Raw genomic sequence first — 18,191 nt, forward strand, 5'->3', positions numbered from 1 at the left:
GCTTGCGACAATAACACAGCTAAGTCCACTTTGAGGGGACAGAAACAGAGATGGATGCACTCAACTGCCAGTGACATAGAAACACATGGTGGGCATGCTGCGAACACTGCGGCATTTGTCTTCACTATTATCCTAATACGGCACGTTTCCGCTAAGGGTGGGCGAATATCTTAGCTGTGTTACAAGCGTTGGCGTATGAATAGGGTACACTTCTAACATATCAGTGTAAACCTGGCCACTATCGTTGCCGCTCGCGATTTGTTGTGTGCCCACGAAGTGGAGACGAGAAGAATCGAAAGGCGCCTTTTTTGTTGTTGTTGACCACAAACCTTATAAAGCCTACGAATAACAAAGCCAAGGCAAGTTTGGTTGTAATTTTTTTTTTCCCACGGATGTGTGGAAAGTGATGAAAGGAATGAAATGGGGCAGCTGCTTAAGAATGTTTGGTGCGTGCAGACCACTTGGCAAGTCTTGAAGAGTCGTTCGAGTAGCCTTCGACAGCATTCAACAGATGGTAAGCACGATCACCAGCTAGACTTGGCACATGACGTGTTGCTGCGGCAAGTTCAGGGTGCGATTATTACGTGGGAAAGAAAAAAAAAATTGAATTTGGACAACAAAATTCATGGTGCAATCATGACACGAGTGTGATCATAATGCGAGTAAATACGGTAGTTCAGGCGCCTGCAAATGCATCCTTTCACGGTAAATTTTACATACAAATTTTATACATAGCCATCAGGTCTTTCTGAAAAATACACGTGTGGTGAAGAGTGTGGTGAAGAGAAAGACGAAGAAGGCGCTCTTGTGTCGGCTGTGCGCATGATCAGCGTTCATCTACTGCCAGTGCTACTAGACTGTGCCTAGTGCCTCGTAATAAATCATCTTATTACATTTGGTGGAAGGTGCTGCACTCCCCGACCTCACCCTGGAACTTCGTAGCCGCACTTTAACATCTGCTCCAGCCGCTACTATGAACGCCGCTCCCAACAATCCGCTTGGCGCATCTGCCGCTCCTGTCATGTGCGGCGCCGTGCAACGGCAGCGGGACCCTCCTGTTTTTAGCGGCTCAGGTGAGACTGACGTAGAAGATTGGCTCTCGACCTACGAGCGCGTCAGTGAACACAACAAGTGGGATGACCCGACGAAGCTCCGTAGCGTCATCTTCTATCTTGCTGACGTTGCGAACCTCTGGTTCCACAATCATGAACGGGAGCTGCAAACCTGGTCCGCTTTCAAAACTGCATTCGCGGAAGTCTTCGGTCGCCCAGCCTTGCGAAAACTCCGTGCTGAACAACGCCTCCGCCAGCGCGCTCAACAGCCCGGCGAGACTTATACTAGTTACATAGAGGATGTCGTTGATATTTGCGCCCGCGTCGATTCCACCATGACTGAAGAAGACAAGGTGAAGCACATCCTCAAGGGCATCGAGGACGACGCATTTCAAATGCTCCTGGCGCGGAACCCTACTTCTGTCGCAGCTGTCGTCACTCTTTGCCAGAGCTTCGATGAGCTGCGTCGACAAAGGGTCCTTGCGCGCAGCGCTCTCGCTCCTGGCGACTCTCTCTCGGGCCTCACGCTTCGCTCAAACACCACGCCAGCAGCATCGCTCTCTGTTGACATAAAGGATTTCATTCGGGAGGAGGTGGCGCGCCAATTGTCTATGCTGCCTCTCAACGATGCACCTCCCCTGCCTGACACATCTCTGGCTGCTCCCATTAGGCGGGCCATTCGCGAGGAACTTGCTGGGTCTTATTACACACGGAATGAATTTTAAATGTTTTCCATGCGTACCTGCTACGTCTAAATGCTTGCTTTTGTACGATATTTTGAATATGTTTAGCGCTACGAAAATGAGTCGTAGCAGCATGGCTACGTGTTTGCGGTTGCCAGTTATTTCGGCCAGCTTTTGTTCTAGAGTCTGTATACTAACTTATCGTTCCGCTAGCGTACAAACGAGGACGGCGACAGGAGTGACGAACCGGGCTTCGTCGACTACTTTAACATAGAAGCAGACGTGCAGACATCGTACACTAACGTGGAAGATGTACTGTATTTACGTGATCGTAAGTCGACCTACTTTTTTTAAATTTGAAAATCTGAAGAGGGGAGGTCGACTTATAACCGAAACCAAAACATGGCACTGCCAAAAAAGTGAGACCAACGAGATATCAGGGGAGCTACAATGTAGTTACAATCTTATGTTTGCTCTATGGCCCTACCTGTAGTTTTTGCTATCCCGCATGTTTGTTCGCTTTTCGGAACGGTTTTTCAACATTTCTTAGTGTTTTACAGCGCACACAACACTCATAGGGAGGGGGGGGGGGGGCGTCGATAGTCGATGGAAGTACCGCTGTTCCATTCCCGGCGGCACCCTCAGAACGGTGGCGCTTGCGGGGAGTATCGACAGTTCATGGAAGAGCAGACATTGCTCACGTGTTTCTCTTTTCCTGTAGCTCTTTGGTATCATGCGTTCGATTTGACTGCCGGCCACGTGCTACTTCCGTGCTTCCTCAGTCATCATGGATGCTCCGGGCCCACTAAACGTTTCGGCGTTCTTTCACAGAAGCATTCAAGACGGCTGCCATCTTTCACGCCAAAGAAACAACTGCGCAGTGGACCGCCAGTTAGATGTTTCTGAACAGGTGGTGCAAAAGCGGCGACTGCAGCGAAGCAGTGAAGCAGAATTTTCACTTGTGACGGTAAGCGAAGAGGTGACCGCGGACCCAAGTCGGTACGCTTTCCGGAGCTGGAGGCCAAGCTTGAGGCGTACATTGCTGAAATGCGTGATCGGTCCCTGCCAGTGACGTGTGAAATGGTCATGAAACGAGCCCGGATATTCCCCTTTTAAGGACCTGCTCCACCGTAAGTACACCGAGTGGCTGGCGGCAGAAGACCACGGGCTTGCGCCAACCGGACGTGTCAAAAGAGCCTCCCTGTCGGCCGTGAGTGGTTAGGTGCTTTCGACGTCGGCAGCTGTTCTACAAGATGTCGCAGTGCAGTCGTTTGCCAAATGTGGAATTTCGCTCGATGACAACGCGCTGTGGAACCGTAGCAGCGATGATGATGGCAGCACTAGTGAGAACGATGGCACAAGTGAAGACGAGTAGTCCAGTGACCATGTCAGCTACTAGTAAATTTTTGTTATCGAATGTGCCCTCGGGTATGTTCTTATTTTTTTTTTCCCTGTCACACGCGATATGGGGGGGGGGGGGGGGGTTGTCGACCTACATTCTAGTCAACTTACAATAGTGTAAATACGGCAGTCACCATGTTACAATATGACGAAGTCACAACGATGAACCCACTCATGTGCCCGCTTTCGACTGTGAATGAGTCCCTGACATCGTTCCCAGCTTTGTAGCGACGGTGACTGCGACAGGCTGTGAACGATTAGCTGGCTACAGAATACAACCCTTGGTGCAGCGAATTGCTGTACCAAGCAGTCCTACATTGGTGATTATTGCAAGTAGTCCTACTACACAGCAAATAAATGTGACATGCTTGTGTCGTGCAGTTTTGCCATTCTTTTTGTGCTGTTTTGCTCTTCTTTTCAGCTAATTAGAAAATCCACTTAATCTGAAGGTTTCTCACGGTACTGTGAAATTCGAATTAAGGAGGCTTTACTGTATGTACGTACGGCGAGACTGAGTGAAGACACCCACTTTCAAGCCAAACGAAGTAGACTTAACATGTACACCTACCACTCTAAAAGTTGCCCAGAATCTTTGATTACAGATTACTACCAGGAAGTATGCCCAAGGCAAAAGGTGATGAGAGATGAAGAAAAAATGTAGCAACTAGATTGCCAGTAAAACCAGGCACTTCACACATCGTAGTACTGTGTAATAACTGAGTGCAGTACAAGACACTCGCAAAAAGAAAATGACAAAATATAAAGAAAGAAAGGAAACTACCAGCAGGGTGGGAACAAGAAACCATGCCACACAAGGCAAGAAATTTGTCACAAAATAAGAACTAAAAAAATAAGATGTGCCCAAGAGGTGGCGAAAAAAGACAGCAACAGTCAGTCCGCATGGGCAAACAGCCCTGTAATGAAACGTGACACACGTGTCTACTACCTGTGTTCTTGTTTGCTTTCTGTTTTCGCAAGCAGCGGGCGATGGCCCCGTTACCTTTGGCATAAGGAACTCGCCAGGTAGAGCCACATCAGCCGTCTGCTGAGAGAAGTTGCTCAAGAAGCGGCACTTCTCCTCGATTAGCATCGACCTGGGAGGAGCAAACAAAAGCTGTTGTGAGTTCACAAGAGCACCAAGTATCTCGTGAATTCATTTTAAACAAAGGTTTTCCTTTGCTGGACGTGCTTAGCCTGCACCACTGTGAGCGTCATGTTGCACAACCTGTACAGTCAAGTGACCTGTATGATGAAGGACACTGGGGGGCCTCAAGCGTTTCATTATAAAGGTGTTTGACTGTGCAACTGTGATATGACGAAGTTCTCACTCACTTGGGCAACAGCTTGGTCTTGGCTTCCAGGATCTTGATCCACTTCTTCAGCTTGTTGATCAGGTTGTGCAGCTTCATCGCTCCTGGCACGCTGCAACACGAAGAGGTATACAGTAGCAGTTTGAAAATCCACAGTTACATGTTTGCAACTTGAGAGCTACGATTATCACTGCTTGGCACTGGGTTCCATTGTAATCAATCATGGCAACTAGTTGTCGACTTTTCCTTAACGCTTACAACACGTTCAGCCACTTACAGCCACCGCTTACAACACGTTCATAATTAAAGTCGAACCTGTTTATATCGAACTCGACAGTTCCATGAAAAGTGGTCGTAATATCAGTAGTTCGTTGTATATGAACTTGCCCTATAGAATTCTCAAAAATTAACTGCACAGAAGCTGGTGTCAGCCATTACTATTAGGCAGCACTTTGGTTCGAAAATCAGATTTTCAGCGTCATTTATGTCCTTCCTGGGTGTGTTCCCACACCTATGTTAAAAACGTCCATCTACAGAACATAAAAACGTCCATCTACAGAACAAAATGCGGCGGCGTGTAGCTCAATCTTTTGAAACGGCACCCGGTTCCAATGTGCACTCAGTTTCTTATACCAGTACCAGCAAATCTCCTCTCGGGTCTTCACATGCCGCATTCACAGCTATTGCCACCAACCCTATTATGATTCCCTGATGCAGGTAGTGCGATGCTAGTGTCAGGTCTTGCTCTGGTGGTATCTGGCATCAGCCACCAGCTCAATCCATTTTCGGTTTCCCGTCGCCGCCTTAAAACACTACAGATAGGAAAACAACAAAACGTGTCTTGGGCACCTGAAGCCCCACTGCCTTGACACACATCAGCGTATCGTGCTGCAATGATTCACACAATACTTTGCATTACGTAGGTGTCAACTACAGTTGAGTCTGTCAAATATCTTAGTAACTTCAAATCGTATGTTCTCCTGGTTAATGCGTTTTTTTTCTTGTGTGTGTGTTTTTTTTTTTTACAAGATTCTACTGAATGTACTTGCGATGAAGCTGCCACGGTGGGCAGCTACTGCTCTTGATCGCACGCACCTTGCCCATTTTCTTGTTTACATGGAATCTAGCAGCTGGAAAACGCATCATGCGATTGAAGTTTGGCAATGTAATGGATGTTCGTACCGAAACATTTTGTTTTCCGGGAATGTATGAACTGGTAAAAAAATAATAATAAGCGCAATTCTCTTAAGTAACTTTTTATGCTCTCGATTGCAAACGTTGGTGCCGGGAAATCGTACGCAACTAGATCACATCAATGAGGTTTTACAGTAATACAGTCGAACCCGGATATATCGAACCCGCATATTTCGAATTATTGGCTATATCGAACACACAGATTACCCCCTTGAAAATACTATGTAAAGATATAGGACAATTGCATAGTATATCGAATTCCATTTTCGTCGGACATTCGATATATCGAACGCCGCGCCGCGCCCCTGTAAAGTGCGCTTTTCGCAAAGACATTTGTGTCCAGTCCTCAGGGAAAAACATTTCTGCAGTCAGTCAGCAGGCTCCTCCTCTGCACATGTGCGGCCGTCGCCTAGCGACAGAGACGCACAGCCTTTCCCCCGTTCTTGCGCCCCACTGGCGCGAGCTCTCTCGCTCCTCCTGTACCGCCGGCGTGTGCAGCTCTCACGCTCCTTCTGTACCGCCGGCGTGTGCATTGGGCAAGGCCACTGGAGCTCAACGAAGAGAGTGCGCAGCATGGAGACGCGGCAATGTTTCCAAGCCACGCTTCCTGGGGAAAGGAAGAGAAAGTGAGGGGTCGGCACGGTCGCTGCCAGAGAGGGCTCAAAAAACGAAGCATAGCGAAGCGGCAATTGCACCCACAGCGCCTTCAACGGCATATTCCGCCGATCTTTTCCGAATCCAAGTGAGTGTGAGTGAGTGAAAAACTTTATCAGCTCTAGATTCACTGGTCTTCTGCAGTCTTCAGATGGAATCGTCCATCTTCTAGCACAACGGTCGGTTGCCCTTAGTCCAGGGCTCCGCTGGATGCTGCTGCCAGTTGTGCTCGCCGAATCAGACCTTCTTGGTCGACCTGGCGATCGCTGGAGAGCACTCCCTCCCATTGCTCTGCACTCGGGTTTGGTATAACGGGTACCACGTCTATCTTCTGGCATGCCCACGTTATGTGATACAGCGTGGGTGTTTCGTGGCACCAGTGTGAAAAATATTCCCGTGGATGGCCCTATGTTAATCGAAAAGGCCAAGTGGTTTGCTACGGCTTTTGGCCAAGAGAATTTTTGCAGTGGCACTGGGTGGCTGCAACGGTTTAAAAACAGCCACGGCATTGTAGGAAAGGCCATTTCAGGCGAAAGTGGGGCTGTCAGCAGCCAGGAGATGCAGCAGTGGCTTTCTGAGGAGTGGCTGAAGATCACTGTGAAGTTTTCACCTGCAGAAATCTTCAATGCCGACGAAACTGGTCTCTTTTGGCAAATGTTGCCGAATAAGACACTCGCTCTTCGTGGAACCTCATGTCACGGCGGTAAAATGAGCAAAGTGCATGTGTCGGTGCTGCTTGCAGCCAACATGGATGGCTTGTGCAAGCTACAGCCATTCGTGATTGGGAAGAGCAAGTCACCACGCTGCTTCAAGAACTGCAAACAGCTTCCCATCTGCTATGGTTGTAATAGGAAGGCCTGGGACGCTGAGTTGGGCAAGTCAGGCCGCCGAGTTTGCCTTCTGGTAGACAACTGTGCGGCCCATTAAATGACTTGCAAGCTGCAGCACATCGAACTGAAGTTTCTCCCGCCGAACACCACAGCGCGACTGCAGCCCCTGACCAGGGTATCATAAAGGCATTCAAGGTAGGCTATCGGAAGCAACTTATTCAACGGCTCCTCGTAAGCCTTCGCATGGGAACCGATCTCAAGATTGACCAGCTCGGCACGATCCAGATGATTACCGGCGCTTGGGGTGACGTGAAGCAGGCCACAGTAGCCAACTGTTTCGGCAAGGCAGGCCTTGAAGTGGCCGGAGATGAATTTCCGGAAGCTTTAGATGACGATGAGTGCTTGTAGGACGCGTTTCGTGACTTGCGCAATTATTCCGGCGCCGTCCCGTCCGAAGTGACTGTTGATGACTTCATTAATGCTGACAGTGAAGTTCAAGCGGAAGCCGACCTCTCTGATGAGGACATTGTGACCGGAATAGCTAGCGTTCAAGACGGCGATTCCAGCGATGACGAGGGCAGCCGTGTTTTCGAAGGAATGCGTCCATGCACAGCCACTGAAAGGCGTCAGCATTCAGCCTGATTCGGCGCTGTTGTGGCAAAATGGAAGGCACTGGGCTCTCGCACCTGGAATGTCTCGAGAAGATTGAGTCTAGTGTTTTCAATTTCATTTCCCAGAGGAAAAAGCAGCCCGAAATTATTGATTTTTTCCCCGTGAAATAAAGTGCTTTCATATTGTGTGCACATGCTATGCGATTCACGGCTGTTCCAATCAGTAAGTCACAATTTGTTATGATCGTGAGTGCTCTTTTGGCCTATATCTGTATATCGAATTTTCGCTATATCGAACTATTTTCCGATCCCCGTCGAATTCGATATATTCGGGTTCGACTGTATTTTTTGTTGTGTCGTTTGAGAGCTCTCACGGGCTTTTGAAACCACATGATATGAATGCAGGGCTGCCACCTTGTTGGCGAAGCTTTGTTGTGAATGCATCACGCATTGTCACCGAGCAAGCTACTTATCTCATTTCGTTAGCTAGAGTTTTTCGACAACAAACGTAGAAGCATGACTTTCACCTTAAAAAAAAGCGGAGCTGCGAACCAAACCGTTCAAGGCAAAACTCAAACAGAAGTGAAAAAGTGCGATAAACTTGACTGAAGTGTCAAGCACGCCACGCTGACCTAGCCATGTGAGTGCTGCTGAACTGAGAGGGTATGATTTTATTAATGACGCTACCAATCTTGCGAGCTTGTTGGGAAGGATGCTGGAAACGATACAAGATAAATGCGACAGGCAGCATGTGATGCAATGTGTGTGATCTGCAGAAAGGGCGAGCTTGCCTTCTTACGGGTGTCACACGGTGAATTTTCGAATGCGATCAAGCCCAATCGGGATAGGATTTCTCAACCGCGATTGGCTCCCTTCCAAAGCTTGTGCTAATGAGTTAATTGCAATCGAGAAATGCTAGCCTGTTTGGGCTCGACGACAACCATAAATTCACCGTCTCACAGCTGCACTGCCGTAAGCAAGTGCAAGGGCCTTGCTTTCTGTACTCGAGCCCAAGCGAATGAAGGGAGGTACTCTGCAGCAGTTAATTGTGCGTGCATGTCACATTGCACTGCTGCTACCTGCCGCACCGAATGTGACCCAAAAACAGTGCAGTAAAAAGCTTGCGGGAACACTCTGCGAAAAGCAATGCTCGCTGCACAGGCACTTGGCACCAGACACGAGCAGTTTCGAAGTGCTGTGGCACCTTCAGTCTGTGGTGTTGGAGGAGGGGAAACTTTATTGTTACAGAAACCGTTGCGCAGTTTATTCCTGGTAGGTTCCCTCTGACAGGGCTCCACTGGCAATTGCGGCTCGCAGGGCCTGGCCGAGGGTCGCCAGTTGGCTACCCAGGTCCAGTTCGCAGAGTCTCACCTCCCAAGAGTGTGTGTGCTGGGACTCCTGCCGAAATTGCGTCGCCCAGATGGGTCAGTGATGTGTGTTATGTGTGCGAGCGTCACTGTGTGGTTGCTACACCAGGGACATGTCCAGAACGTATATCTGCCGGCAGGAGCTGCCATGTAGATGAGACAAGTGTGGGCATGCGTTTGTTTGCAAGCGGCACCAGTCCCTAGCCTGGAGTTTATTGAGAGCTTTGTGTGAGGGAGCGTATTGTGTTCTTTCGAGACGTTAATCCTGCAGTATTTGTTGACTTGTGGTTAAGGGGCTCAAAATACCCCTACTTGGCACGAACGCCATTTCTCCACCGCTCCCCTGAGCGCCGCTATTTTGGTGTTGTTTTGTTCATGCATTCTTGAGCTTTCTTTTCCCCGCCACCCACGGCAATGGCGGCAGTGCGGGAGAGGCGTAAATTGCTCATGATTGGAGGGCTCGCGAGAGCTTTCAAGTTTCCCGCGGCTAAGACGCAAAGCTGAAATTGGGCGAAGCGCGTGCTCCTCAAGGACGCCGGGGAGCCCACGATTCCCACTGGCTGCTGCATGCAATGACATAGTGGTCTTCTACATAATGCATTCGGCCATCGTCTGCTTCGGCTCCTCCATCGCCGGCGTCCTTTGTGTGTTCCGCTAGCCATCGTCAATCTTTTCAGCCGTTCGCATATTCTGCAAGTTTCTACCATCCTTACGAGATGATTTTCAACTGTCTTTACAAGACCATTGTTGCGTTTAGCTTGCAGATTGTTGTGCGGTCGGCAACGATGTGCCCAAAGAAACACAAGACGCTTTGTGTTCGATGCAAGGAAGCATTCTATGAAGCTCGCCCACCGACGATGATCGAACCGATGGTTTCTGTGGGGGCAGCTTCTGCTTCATTTACGCAAGAGCGTGGTTGCGTCGAGGCTTCTAGCAACATGACTCCTGCTCCACCGGCGCAAGAATTTGTTGTGACGAGTGCGCCTGGTGTCTTGTGCTCATCGACAGCGGCTTCCACATCCTCTCTTTCATCTGCCTCGGACAGTGCGATCGTGTCGTCCACTGTGCACTTGAAGACACGTTTCCTGACATGTGAGGAGAAAGACGCGGCGGATAAAAAACACGGTGCTGTGCAACGAGGACTTAGCGCTATGGCAGCGACGGAGTGAAAATTTCAAGCAACAGGGAGCGATCCTGAAACTGCCACCGCTACAAGTGAAGGCGAAACATTTCTCCCGCAACCCCGCTAAGTGCCATCTAGTAGCGGCTTGCAGAAACTAAACCAGCGTGCAGACGTGGCCTTCAAGATTGCAACGGCATGCCCAAGCATCACTAAGCATCACAGCATGCCTAAACGTTCTACTAAGCATCAAGCGCATATCACCGAAGAGTGATATGCATGTGATACTTAATAGAAGATTTTTTCCAAATTTTTTCTCTCTAAGGTGAGGGTGGGAACCTCACACAAGTAAATATGGTATGCAGATGCTTACTTTCCGCGGGGATTCGGGAAGCAAACAGTGATACATTACTACTGCTTTTTCTCTTCCGTTTCTTTTTTTAAACAGCAGATATTATGAGGCTAACGCTGACATTGCTGGTGCACATTTCAAGGCGGTTGTAACAAGCCTGTTATCAAAATATGAGATGACAGCCTCAGAAAAACACAAGTGAAAAGCAGTGAGAACGCAAACACATCTAATAGAACATAGAGACTTGCTCGTGGCTCGTCAGCCTTGTCATGAAGACACGATATTTACGGCTGATGACTGCCGTTCTTCACTTCCGGTGTGAACATCTATTGCTGTGAGTAGCTTCTTAGTTGCCAGTCATGGTTGGCTGCTCAACCTCTGTAGATCACCAATGTGAACACACCTTAAATGTTTCCAAACAATTCGACAGCCTGGACACCTGTGCTGCAGACTGCACAACGAGAGACAGACCCACGCTACCACTCACCCAAAGTCAAAGTCCGTGGTGAACTGCCCCTTCATCTTCTGGAAGACAGGGTCCTGGGCAGTGGCCTGCGCCCGGCGAGCCAGCGACTCGGATGCGGTGCTGGAGAAGGTGGTCGTCACCGAGGAGACGTTCTCAATGCCCACTCCGAAGGTGGACACCAGCTTCTTGAGGAAGTTGAGAGTGTGCGGTGTCACAGTGGCATCTGCCACTGCACCTCGGTTCTCAAAGGCCACTGCATAGCACTTGGCCAGCCCCTGGCGCAGCTGCCGGAGGACCTCCTCGTACCAGTTCTCCCGGAACCACACCATCTGCACGTGCAAAGAAGGGGACAGATGAGAAACGCAATCCAACAGCACTACCAGGTCAAGGTACTTAGTAGTTGTCGTGCAAATAGAAAAGAAAAAAAAAAGGAAGGAAAATCTGAGAGGGTTTTCAAGGCCCTGAAAAGGCATTTTTAAGTGTTAAAGCAATGTCAAGTTTGACAGGTTCAAAACAAAAAATTGTAGTCAACAATGGAAAAGCTTTTTATTTTGTTTTTCATTACTCAGAGAAAAAAATATGGTCTATAAAAAAGGGCTTATTGAGCAGCTAAGTAGCTAAATGAATTTGATTGGCTCTATGTTTATATTACGCCAACCTTGTGACCAGTTGTATAAAGATTACTAAGCATAGCTAAAAATTATATTAAAGAAATTTGCAAACTCAACAAGAGTTTTTCAAACCACTGAATATGTCATTCTGATAGTCAAACAGGTTTCAATGGTTGCAAGAATCGCTACGCTCTCCAGGGTAACCCAAAGGTGTTGTCCAAAACACGGCGGCCATGATGTGTCTCCGGCTCCAGCAATCGCTTCTTGTGCTTGCAGTGGACAGTGGCCTTAGAGAAGTTGGTTTCCATTACTCTGAGGGATTTGTTGGTAAGGTTGAGACTTGGACAGTACCTATTGGAGGGCAAAAGTCTCTCCAAGCATTCTCCACCTATCATGGAGATTCACAATCTATGCTGGTTCCAGCCACACTACATCTGAACATATTCTAACATCACCACTTTATCAAATTCTCTGCTACAGTTGCTGCTTTTGGCTGCATTCAATTTTCTTTAGTCTACACTCTGTTGCCTCCCATTCACTAGCAGAGAACTGGTTCCAATGTCATAGGTCCTGCTTAAAGGGCCCCTCACCAGGACCTGTTGGAAATTTTGGATATTCACTAGGAGCAGCAGAGCCGTCCAGGGAGTGTTTCACTTCAAGGATTTTTAGAAAGGGCTTAGTAGTAGTCCATAGATAGCAGCAAATAAAGCACTGGTACGAGGAGGTGAGATACCCTCTCCCTTGCATCAAACTCTTTCCCAGTGCATTGACTAACGCATTCAAGCAACACTGTTCTCTTGCCCTTTCCCTTATCAGAGCTGAGGATCCACCTGCCTTATTGCCATGCCTTCCCATTCTCCTTCCTGAGGAGGAGAGTGCACCAGCTTGCGTTTAGGTTTGAACTGTTTTTGCGGCATTCACTGCTGTAATACACTGCAGATTTGATTGTCACTGCCTGTTTGGAGTGCCCAAACATGATGAGGAGGTCCCTTTAATGCCCTTGTAAGAAATCTTCTTGTCAAAATATTTGACGGTGCAATCTGGTTTCACCTGGTCCACAATTCCCTCGAGGGATGAAAGCACGGTGGGGTGCAGGTCCCGCTGAAGGTGCATGATCTTGGAGCAGCGCCACATGGAGGGCGTTGCACGAATCGGGCCGCCGGTGTCAGCCTGAGCACTGTCCCCTGCAAATGCATCACCGTTCCTCAGCACCATTCCAAACTTCCAAGTCACCAACCAGCCTATGACAGACTGGCTTAAAGGCAAAAAACTAAACTGTGTGGTTTAACGTCCCAAAACTGCACAGCCCTTTATGAGGGAAGCCACAATAGAGGGAGTCCACGTTAATCCTGACCAAATGGAGTTTGGCATGCAGTCAAACCACGGAGCTTGAGTGTTTTTGCACTCTGCCTCCATCAGAATGTGGCTAGGGATCAAATCCGCAACCTCGAAATCAGCAGCGTAACACCACAGCCATTGAGCTACCACGATGGGTTGACTAGCTTAATTAATACTCCATCAAAATGCAAGTTTAGAGTTTCTGTGACTGATGTTTATGATGAAGCCAGTCTAGGTCTGGTTGTTTGACTGCGCCATTTCATGGGTTGAGCAGAAGCACAAATGTGAATGGTCTGCACGGTGCAGCCACCTGGTGGCACAGAGCTCAACCAAACACAGTAGCAGTAACGAAGTGTATTCGTCTTTGCTGCTGGTGCAAATTTTTCGCAGGAGCGTAATCATTAACATGTGGTTTTTGTAAATGTTTAAGATGTTTTACACCTGGCTAGAGCAATATTAGCTCTTTGTTCGGCTCGCTAAGCTCCTGGACCATGCAGACCGATCAGGCCATTTATGTACGTCACGCTAAAGTTCCTTCACCAGCTTGAGTTTACACATCCACCTATCTGTCAAAACGCCCAGCTCGCCTGTAGTTACCGGAATATCAGACACGTTCGGTGCTGCAACACAATGCTTGCAATGCACACTGCTTCAATGGCTCTCACTTGGTGTCGACTGCCAAGCAGCTAGCGGAGAGGTTGGAGGGGCTTCGCGCGCTTGCTCCTAGACAAATGGAAGTAGGGAACATGACGTGCCCTCACGACGCAAAGACAGCAAAGATGGAGCTTAGCCCCGATCAGTTGGTGAACGAGTCGAGGAGAAAATTCCAGGCTATGGAGGAAGGTAACTTGTAATCATCCATAGTTCTCTCAATATGAGATGCTTCACACAAATTGTGGTGCGAATAATTTTTAGCTGTACCCTATGCGTCTACATAATTTGTCGGAAACTTGTTTCAGGGGCCCTTTAAAGAGGCAAATCCCTAACTCAACTCGGTTACCCTTTATTGTGTTTATTCTCCGCTTAAGCTGTAGTGGTACACTGTGTACCTATCGGTTAATGTGTACTACGGTATTTACTTGCATAATGATCACACTCGTGTAATGATTGCACCCTGAGTTTTGTTGTCAAAATTCAATTTATTTTTCTTTCCAGCGCAATAATCGCACCTCGAACTTGCTGCAGCGACATGTCATGTGCCAAGTCTAGCTGGTTATCACGCTTACCATCTGCCGAATGCTGTCGAATGAAATGGAATGGAATGGAAAACTTTATTGACTTTTTTAAGGTTTTAGCGGGTCGAGGCCGAAGTCTTCATTCTTGAAGCTTGGGTCCTCTTCAGCCATGGATGGGCCCCTAGTCCAGGGCTCCACTGAGCCGGGCCGCCTTGCACGCATGCGCTATTAGAGCTCTTTGAGCCTCTAGCTCGCGGCTGGTGAGCCAGCTCTCCCATTGCTCCGCACTTGGTGTTTTGTGTTTGTGGAAATGCCTGGTTTCTTGTACACTCCCATGTAATGTGGTATAATGTTGGTTTAGCTCCACACCACGGACAGGTTGCACTATACTGCGTGGGGAACATCCTACTTAGTATGTGTAAGTTTGGGAAGGAGCCCGTTTGCAGTCTCCGCCATCCTGCGGCCTCCTCCTTTGTTAATGCTTTATAAGGTGGGGGCTATTGATATCTTAGCCCCTTATAGAGGTTTAATAGCTCTGAATAGCTGTTCCCGCAGTTGATCTGTGGCCCCTCTGGGGCGGTAGACGTTCCTGCTTGGCTGGTCATCCCTCGAGCTAGGCTGTCGAACGCTACCCACACAGTATCGCAGTCGCGCATCCCCACACAGTAAGAAATAATATCGTTAATATTGCCAAGTTTGCGGCAATAACGTAGCCATGTCCACTTTGAGGGGACAGAAACAGATGGGCGCGCTTAGCTGCCAGCACGGAGTAAGACATATAGGAGGTGAAACTCCCGTCAGCACGAGCGAGCGCGGGCGACCAGATAAAGTCACAATTGTTGTATGCGCCGACGGGGCCATATACAGTGGTGGCGCCATGCGGCGCGTCGTAGAAGCCGCAGCGAAAAAAAAAAAAAAAATATGCAGCGCCCGGGCAGGCGGTTCCAGCCACTCCGGCGCGCTCTCAACGGCGGTAATTTCTTTCCAGGCCGCCAGCACGATAACGGCTCCGCGGGCTTGTGACCTTTTCTGGTCACTGCAAACAGCGGAGTTTCCACTCCTGAATATTTCTTGCTCTGTGGCTGCCAGTGACAGAAACGCATGGCCGGCGTGCTGCGGAAACTGCGGCATCTGTCTTCACTACTATATCCTAACACGGCACGTTTCCGCTAAGGGTGGGCGAATGTCTTAGCTGTGTTACACGCGTCGGCGTATGAATAGGGTACACTTCTAACGTATCAGTGTAAACGTGGCCACTATCGTTGCCGCTCGCGATTTGTTGCGTGCCCACGAAATGGAGACGAGAAGAATTGAAAGGCGCCTTTTTTGTTGTTGACCACAAACCTTATAAAGCCTACCCATAATAAAGGCAAGTTTGGTTGTACCTCTTTTTGTCATGGAAGTGCGGAAAGTGATGAAAGTAATGAAATGAGGCATCTAGTTAAGAATGTTTGGTGCATGCAGACCGCTTGGCTTGTCTTGAAGAGTTGTTCACGTAGCATTCGACAGATGGTAAGCGACATTATTAGCTAGACTTGGCACACGACATATCGCTGCGGCAAGTTTGGGGTGCGATCATTACACGGGAAATAAAAAAAATCGAATTTTGACGACAAAATTCAGGGGTGCGATCATTACGCGAGTGCGATCATTATGCGAGTAAATACGGTAATTCGTTAGTTTCAAGGTAAAAAACAAAACACTTGATTCTATTCAACTGAAATTCTATTCATATAAAAAAATATTTTCCAGACCTTCATATACTGGAACTGAGCTGTAATCAGTGCTGGCACACTAATTTAATTTATTTAGCTAAGTTACTGATAGCTTGAACCATTCTTCTCATGCAATGCTAGGAGACTCCTGAGCATGTGACGCATCATAATTTGCTGCCCAAAATTTGTAAGCATTAAAGTTTTTGAAAATTTTCTCACATTCAATATTTGATTCGAAATCTACTATTTGGTATTGGCACAGCCCTAGTATTCATATGAACCACACTACGGGGAAAAAAAAAAAAAAGAAGACAACTCACCGGCTTGTGGCGAGGCAGCTTCAGTGGGCTGTTGAGATAAGGTGGTGCTGGCTGGGGCGGATGGCGGGGCTCGTGCCTCTTCACTGCTCTTGTCTACACACCACACAAGAATGAGACCTCTTACTGGGAGCAAAAACCACTGCCACAACAAGGCTGACACTGCACCACTGCGGCCAAAGCGAAACAAGCACTAACAAGAGAGAGTCTACAGGAGTCTAGTTTGTCATTTAAGGATGATAGAGAAGTAAGGTCAGGGTCTTCCTAATAACAGGACACTTAGATATGGCAGTATGCGTTGTCTAAATCCTTCAGAAATTTCTAAAACACATTTCTGCAACATCTTTTGCAAGTTCTAAGCTTAGTAATGCAGAAGCAATATATGGCTTGAGAGATGGAAAATCCGGCATAGCTGTCGGTGTTGGCGTGACCAAAGTTATCGATTCCTCGATCTTTGGTGCCCTCTTAGGCAAAGTTACACCCTTTGGGGTGTATCTGTGCCACACAAAACTAATCGTCATCCGCCTTGCTTGCATTTCCTTTCTTGAAAACGCTGCGCCCGTTACTTTCCTGTCGGGAATGCTATGTCATGCTGATTACGCGCATGCCGTTCGTTACTGGAAAGTACCGGGCCCGCCGCGTTGAAGAAAGCAAATGTGGACAAGACAGATGATGATTATTGTTGTGCGGCAAAAGGGTGAAATTTTGCTTAAGAGTGGGAGCTGAAGCCACGACCTGTGGTGTTAATTAAAGCGAAGTTAAGACACCTGAACCTATGACCTTTGGAGGCAGTCGAACTGACGACCTTTGGAGTTAATTAAGGAGGAGTTTAAGGGACAGTTAATTAATGTAGAGTTAATTAAGTAAGTAAGTAAGTACTTTATTTACAGTAAGCAATTTTTTTAAGGCACTTGAACCCATCACTTTTCATGGGAGTCAAACCCACGACACTGCATTGTGGCATAATGTCTAAGTATCGCGTGGTGGTTGCAATGCATTCGCATTCATCCACGTACAGATAACTAAACGCCCCTTGAATTCTTTAAGCCACCATATGTATTTCTGGATTGCGTGTCTTTGGAAAAAGAGCTATAATTTTGATGAGGGCCAGCGCAGCATTAGCCTTACGAACCAAGGGTGTGCGAATACTCAAACATCACCGAATCGAATCGAATCAAATATCTACTATTATATTTTCTAAATACATGATACATTCAATGTGAAAATCCGTGCAGTGCCCCACAAGTCACCTGCACCACAGAGCCCCTCGTGCTCGATGCCACCCAAGCGAGCGTTTCCCTTCGTTTTCGGTGAAAAGGAGCGCCGAGTGCACTGCGAGCACTTCCCGATGACAGCCTGATGTGGGAATGCACGCACAGCACCTGAGCGCCGCAATTTAAAGAATGGTGTTGCATCGCCTGTGGCTGCCTCTGTTTGTACAAGGTTTGTCCGGGTTGACAGGTCTGACCGAAATGATAGCGATGAAGACTCTTTAAGTTTCAGAATTTCACAGGTGGCAAATAATGCTGACCCTGACAAGGAAACAGCGAGGTTGGCGCCTGCTCTTAGTTGGCTACGTGCGCAACAGTGGTTCAGTGTCCTGATGCACGGTCCTTTCCTCAGTTGCGCAGATTAACCTTACGATAATCTGGCTGCCGTGAAATTAGGATATACCACCAGTATTTTGGAGAAAAACTGGAAAGCAAAACCTTCTATCCAATAAATAAAGGATTGCTGCAAAACACAGGTCTACTATTAAACTGAGAACCTCAAAAATATTCAGTACAACAGAGTCACTAGTTCATTGGTTTCAGAGGAAAAAAATTCACCGACGATTATGGTACAACCTAATACGAAATTGGAGCACCACTCTATACGTGTTTCCACTTCTCGTGTCAATATTTTGTATTACAATTATGTAGGTACACGGTTTATATTAGTAAGAGAACACTGCGAGTAGCGTAGCTGGCACGGATAACCTGTTTAATGCGGCAC

The 18,191-nt window shown here is 47.9% G+C and overlaps 1 protein-coding gene across 9 annotated transcripts in view; it reads right to left on the reverse strand.

The window, feature by feature from the left end:
- Nipped-A (Transcription-associated protein Nipped-A) overlaps positions 1 to 18,191 on the reverse strand; it is a 435,149-nt gene that overhangs the window by 41,998 nt on the left and 374,960 nt on the right. For 6 of the 9 annotated variants that reach the window (XM_075682661.1, XM_075682656.1, XM_075682659.1 and 3 more), the window contains 5 exons: positions 16,200 to 16,292; positions 12,702 to 12,835; positions 11,062 to 11,369; positions 4,469 to 4,558; positions 4,083 to 4,230 (listed from right to left, as the gene is read on the reverse strand). In XM_075682661.1, coding sequence (XP_075538776.1) covers positions 4,083 to 4,230; positions 4,469 to 4,558; positions 11,062 to 11,369; positions 12,702 to 12,835; positions 16,200 to 16,292 — 773 coding nt within the window. The remainder of the gene's footprint in view (positions 1 to 4,082; positions 4,231 to 4,468; positions 4,559 to 11,061; positions 11,370 to 12,701; positions 12,836 to 16,199; positions 16,293 to 18,191) is intronic. The other 3 variants (XM_075682662.1, XM_075682663.1, XM_075682657.1) reach the window with 1 other exon arrangement.

Source organism: Dermacentor variabilis, chromosome 2, assembly GCF_050947875.1.
Source record: "Dermacentor variabilis isolate Ectoservices chromosome 2, ASM5094787v1, whole genome shotgun sequence".
In the NCBI taxonomy this organism is placed as follows: domain Eukaryota; kingdom Metazoa; phylum Arthropoda; class Arachnida; order Ixodida; family Ixodidae; genus Dermacentor; species Dermacentor variabilis.